The 6,228-nt window shown below is 34.2% G+C and overlaps 1 protein-coding gene across 1 annotated transcript in view; it reads right to left on the reverse strand.

Annotated features, from left to right (window-relative positions):
• Positions 1 to 458: 458 nt before the first annotated feature.
• Positions 459 to 6,228, reverse strand: part of LOC125678334 (NADPH-dependent diflavin oxidoreductase 1-like) — a 14,158-nt gene continuing 8,388 nt past the window's right edge. The window contains exons 10-16 of the mRNA XM_048916723.2: positions 5,962 to 6,009; positions 5,317 to 5,424; positions 4,317 to 4,515; positions 4,169 to 4,228; positions 3,042 to 3,160; positions 996 to 1,090; positions 459 to 646 (exon numbers count right to left, since the gene is read on the reverse strand). Coding sequence (XP_048772680.2) covers positions 502 to 646; positions 996 to 1,090; positions 3,042 to 3,160; positions 4,169 to 4,228; positions 4,317 to 4,515; positions 5,317 to 5,424; positions 5,962 to 6,009 — 774 coding nt within the window. The 3' untranslated portion in view covers positions 459 to 501. The remainder of the gene's footprint in view (positions 647 to 995; positions 1,091 to 3,041; positions 3,161 to 4,168; positions 4,229 to 4,316; positions 4,516 to 5,316; positions 5,425 to 5,961; positions 6,010 to 6,228) is intronic.

Here is a 6,228-nt window from a genome sequence, read left to right on the forward strand (position 1 = left end):
ATTTTTGAGGATTCCTTGGGGGTGTTTGTCCGTAAACTTTTAACTTGCTTGACTGTCAGCTAAAAATGACTGAGGGTTTATAAGTTGAAAAAAGCCTGTAAATTGAAGATAATTGTCCAATCAATATGAAAATACCAGGAGTACATCTACATGTAGCGAGTAATGAGAAAAATCTATGCACTAGTTTCTTGGAACATGCACAGACAAAATCATGTCTACAGACAGATGGACATGCTGATTTCAATAACCCCCCCCCCCTAAACTTCGTTTACAGGGGGTATAATTAAACAGAGTGTACCCTCACTAAAAACATGAAGATTCCACAGTAGTGTGTGGCAGGTGAATTGAATCATCATCTTTGGCGCCAAATGGTTATTTTAGCTGCATTATCACATTTTTACATTGTGACAGCTTCTTTTTCTGCACAAATAGTATATGTATTGCACCACATTAAGATGTAGGATATATAGAGATTTTATTGCTATGTAATATCACAGAGGGTCAGTTCCACGTCTCCGCCTGGTATCTCCGAGTTTGTTCCAAACGATGAATGTAGCTATCTGCTTCTTCACTGCTCATATGACCGTGTTGTTGTATGATGTTGTGCAGAGCTGATTTCACATCATCCGGCATTTGTTTGGCATTACTGCAAATAAACGGGGCATGAAAGAATATATAGACAATACTTTCCATATTTAGCAAGATTAAGTGTAGCCTACATTTACAGCACAAGACAGATATCCGAGGACAGTGTACATATCGGGGGGGGGGGGGGGGGGGGGGGGGGGGGGGGGTAGAAACCTAACCAACATCACAAATAAATTAAATTATATACTATGTGATTTGATATTAAACCCCTTGAATAATTGAACCTTCTTAATTACCAACTGTGGACCCCCTCCGAGAAAAATTTCTGGATCCACATAACTCTCACCCTCTCCAGATTGATTGTAAGAGAATAATAAAATCAGAAGATAATCGTGTCAATAGTTTACCCAGCAATGTAGAACCAAGCAGCTTCATCCTCCAAGAGTTTCCAGAGTAATGGGCCTTTATTCAACATCACATGTTGTACGTACACTTTGTCTTCCTAATGCATGAAAGTGGGAAGAAAAAACAAGAAATGTTTGTTAAACATACCGGTATATGCCCCCCGTGGTGCAAAATTGAAAAAGGTTATACACATGCATCATTTATTAAAAGTGCAAATCACGTCAAAATATTGAGCAAACAATATCTTCCAATGTCCAGAGTAAATTAATCATGTGAACTAAAAATCAATAGGGGTCATCTATTACTTAGGATGCACTAGTGTACCAAGTTTGGTGTCAATTAAGTAAATGATTCTTAAAATATAAGAGACAATATATTAATTTGTCCAGTTTGACCCTTGATCTTTGATCATGTGACCTCAAAATCAATAGGGGGTCATTTACTCCTTAGGATGTACCAGTGTACCAAGTTTAATGTCTGTCAAGCAAAGGGTTCTCAAGATATTGAGCGGACGGTATATTCCTACGTCCAGAGTGGATTAACCCTTGACCTTTTGACCTTTTATCAATAGGGGTCCTCTTCTACTCATAACCAATCTACATGTGAAATACTGTATAATCACAATTTTTAACGAGGATTTAATTTTGGTATTAGTGAGGGTGTTGTGATCACTAAAATTGAATATCGTTAATAATTCTTTCCATATCATAGGTAATAGCTGTCTTTCTTGGAATTATAAGGTCACTAAAATTAGTAGCTGCAATAATGTAGCCCTATCCAAATTTTTTTAAATTCTGACGTTTTCGGGATAGGGCTACAATTCCATAGGATCTCCGTAATGGTGCAAAATAATTTTATAAATAACCGATAATAAACTCTGTGTATTAGTCCCAAATGTTGTTTACACCAAAAGGAGTACCAACTTTGTGCTCGGGCATGTCTAATAAAGGTGTTTTTCATTAAATACAATGTACAGCATGCAAAATTCTTCGTCTGCTCCGCCATGCTTGTTATCGCGAGATCTCGTAGGTGGATCTAATGAAAAACCTAAGCATTGACAATCAGCGCGAAAATGTAGTTACTCGAGCCACTTCGACAAAGAAAGGAAAATCATATTGTTGCAGAAAGAATTTACACTCGGCTGTTCGGTTTTTAACTTGATATTAAATTCAAACCTTTTCAATACCGACGAAATAGCTTTCGCCTCCATACTTTTCCATTGATGTAAATACTACCTTATATGGCATATGCAAATGACTTGACAATCGGAAGTTTATACTTCAGTACATCAAACATGGCGCACAAATATGAATCGAGAAATTGGAATTTATCGAAATTGTTGAAAACGGTAGAATAGAGCCTCACAAACCTTAAGTTGCAGGTTGTAAATTTATATATTGACTAAGAAACATAGAATATCATTTTATTTACGTAAAGAAAGTCAGCAAATGTTTAGAATGAGCGCAAATGTTGCGGGAGTGAATCACTCCCGCATTTGCACCATTACGGAGATCCTAAAGAGTTGTAGCCCTCTCCTAAAAAAAAAAAAAAAATCAGAGAGGGCTACATTATTGCAGCTATAAAATTAGCTCTCGCTAAATAAATATATCAAATTTTATGGAAAAATCACTAAATTTGTGTCTCGCTAAAAATTCCACTTATACGGTATAATAACGATCAAGTGAATGGTTCTCAAGATGTTGAGTGAACAACATGTTATCTATCGACTGACAGGTGAAAATTAGTTTGAAGGTTGACATAAATATCCTCTGAGCTAGATTAAAATCAATATAATATCAAAAATAGCCCATATATATTTAAAATTATTGATTAATACCTAACTCTACAATGAAATATGTTAAAAATCATTCACCATTTGAAAATGTTTACTGTACAATGCACCCTGCGAGAATTTATTTTACATTTACAAATGTCTCTGGTGAAGAAGAAATATTTGTTGTTATAAACATACTGGTAAATCTAAGCTTAATCACATCTGCAATTCTGAATAAGTGTGTATTTGTGATAGTGGATATAACAATAATTACTTGGTCTCTTGAAAAAGCTGTGTGTAACTCCAAGCAGCCATTCCTCACTGCTTCATTCCATTCTTCCTTACAGAGAAAATCCTTATCGTGATTTCTACATCCAAAGAAAAGGACATTTTCTGGGGAAAAAAATTGAATGGAAGAAATATTGAGCAAGCCCATGCTACCACTATAAATGACAATGCAACACATAATGAATGACAATGCTACACATAAAGAATCCCAATGTTAAGCATTCTTATGCCTTAGTGCTGTACTGTACAATTTTTATACATGTAACTAGATGGCATCACTCAAGTTATGTGTAATATTGTTTAGAAATGTAAATTTGTGTAAAATATCAAAAAAAATATTTTAAATTACACATGGCTTGAAAAGTTGCACCAAAGAGTATATTTTGGCCAACATTCCATGTTCAAAAGGGGCATAATTCCTAAGGAAAAAAATTAAATTTAAATTTCCTATGAATATGCACATCTACACAGTATGTCCATAAAATACAAAGTTACATGAAATTCCTTTGAGTTGTGCTCACAAACAGTTTCAGTTGTATATTTAATTTTGAACAAACCTTTTACATGTTTAATTTCAAAGAGGCATAACTCCCAGAAAAAAATATATATCAGAATTCCTGCATCTACAGAGCATGTCCGAATTAAATACAAAGTTTCCTGAAATTTTGTTCTGCAGTTTCAGAGAAGTTGCGCTGAAAAACGGTTTCAGTAGTATATATAATCTTCGCAAACGTTTTTAAAAATTCAAAAGGGGTGTAACTCCCAGAAAAATAGAATCAGAATTTCCTGCAAACATGCACATCTACAAAGTATGTCTTTATTAACTACAAAGTTTCATAAAATTCTGTTGAGTAGTTTCAGAGGAGTTCAGCTGACAGGAACAGGACGGATGAGCCAAAAATATTATACCCTCCACTACTCGTGGTATAATTAGGACTTATTAGGTACATATATTATCTAGGGGATTGCACTATTACTATTCAGGTTTTTAAAAAATTGGTTAAAAGTCCAAGGGTATGTTTTACTGTCCCCTTGCCCCACAAATGAGTTTTCCTGAACAATGCATCTTTGGTCAGATATTTGACATTGATAAGAATTCAAGTCCACACTTACTTCTAGTCTTGCTTTTTGATCTCTCCTGTATAAAACTTCTAAAAGGAGCCACACCAGTACCTAGAGGAAAACACAGTTATACTGACAACACGTCTCCACATTCATATCTTCATATGTATGCAATCTCATACTGAGACCTTGCAATTACCTGGTCCAATCAGTATAACAGGTGTACTAATATCTTTTGGAAAACGTATTGTTCCTTTCTTGACCCAAACTGGGACGAATGGTTTGTCCGACACTTTTAATCTCGACAACCATGTGGAACACACTCCTCTTCTTGGCTTTTGTAGTCTTGTCTTGTACTCCACCACAGCCATCAGAATCTGAATTTCATCAGGAAAAACCTGTGAAAGAAATCAAATGAAATATATATACTGCTTGAAAATAGACCACTTTTGAAAATAATATATATGCTCAACTACATGAACTAGATGTAGTTGTGATGACAATTAAGCATAACGAAAGGGCTTCACTTAGAGACATTATTTGTTAAGTACTTTTTCAAAAAATACATTAACAAAGTCCAAACTCAAACTTGATTTGCAACCCATTGATATAAAATTATGCATAAATTCTCAATTCAATAGATGCTGGAATAGTTAAAAAAAAATCCCTGAAATTTTCTAAGTTTATGGTTCATATAAGTCAACAAAACCAAAACTTGAACTTGATTTGTAACCCACTGATATAAGTTTTCAATTCAGTCGGTGCAGAGATAGCCAAAAAATAGTCAAGAAAACTGTCAAATCCCTGAAAAACTGTCAAATTCCCCGAAAACTGTCAAATCCCTGAACTGTCAAATCCCTGAAAACTGTTAAATCCCTGAAAACTGTCAATTCCCTGAAAACTGACAAATCCCTGAAATTTGCAAAGTTCATGGCCCATAACACTTTCAACAATAAGTCGACACAGCCCAAACTCAAACTTAATATTTAACCCAATAATAGAAGTTCATGTATAAAGTTCCAAATCAATACATGTATTCTAATAAAAGTCTGGAAAAGCATTTGCATGGATGGACACATCCACACATCCCACATTGGCTGATCACAATGGGACACTCATTTATTGTAGGGCTTATCAAATTAACATTTCAGACACTGTAGACATATAAAATACAAAGTGTTACAGCACACAGTACTCACAACTTGTGATGAAGCAATTGAGAATGCTCGAGGCTGGAGCTGAGGTATAACGTCAAAAAGATACTCAAATTGGAGACTACTGCTGGTGTTCGGGAAATCTTGTAGAACCTGCCACACATAATAACATTACGTGAACGATCTTTATACACGTTAATAACAATATCAAAGAACCTTAAGAACCAAGCAGATGTTTTAATGAAAATTTGATACATTTACACAACATTTTTTGAGAGATTAATGGTGCATTGTATAATAAGAACTAGTATTTTGATATACAAGTTGTCTTTAAAAATTAATTCTTATTCTGGATATACACAAAATACATGTAACTTTAATATGCATTACTGTCTGCTTTTATATTGATAATATTGTATCCTTATACGTCTTCATTTTCTCCCTAGCATATAAAAATGTTACAATTTAACATTTCAACTGTTTTCCATAATCCTAAAATCTCTGGCAGCCAGTCAATAGACCCTAGGCTGTTTTTATAGTCCACAAATTAAAAACTTTTCACTGGCTCTTTGAACAATATCTAGTTTATTGTCCTATTTAACATAAAAAACAAACATGTCAAAATTGTTGATGTTTAACAAAATAGTTCAGACAGCAATAAGCATATACATATGTATATCATATACCAACCTCCAGAATGGACCGCTTCACTCTGTTGCAGTAAGAATAGAGTTCCTCCTATAAAAATAGAACCAACACTACATGCATCATCAAATAAATCTACAGGCAAAATCACATCATAATATCTGAATTGAATACCAATATTTCATTTCCTCATATCTATAAATACACCTTATGTATTTGTAACACATATGTAATGGACAATCACAGTTCAGATTTTCTAATCATTACTAATAAAATAGACTCCTTATCATATACAAAGTCTTAATGATCGCA

This window comes from Ostrea edulis, chromosome 2 (assembly GCF_947568905.1).
Source record: "Ostrea edulis chromosome 2, xbOstEdul1.1, whole genome shotgun sequence".
NCBI classification, from domain to species: Eukaryota; Metazoa; Mollusca; class Bivalvia; order Ostreida; family Ostreidae; genus Ostrea; species Ostrea edulis.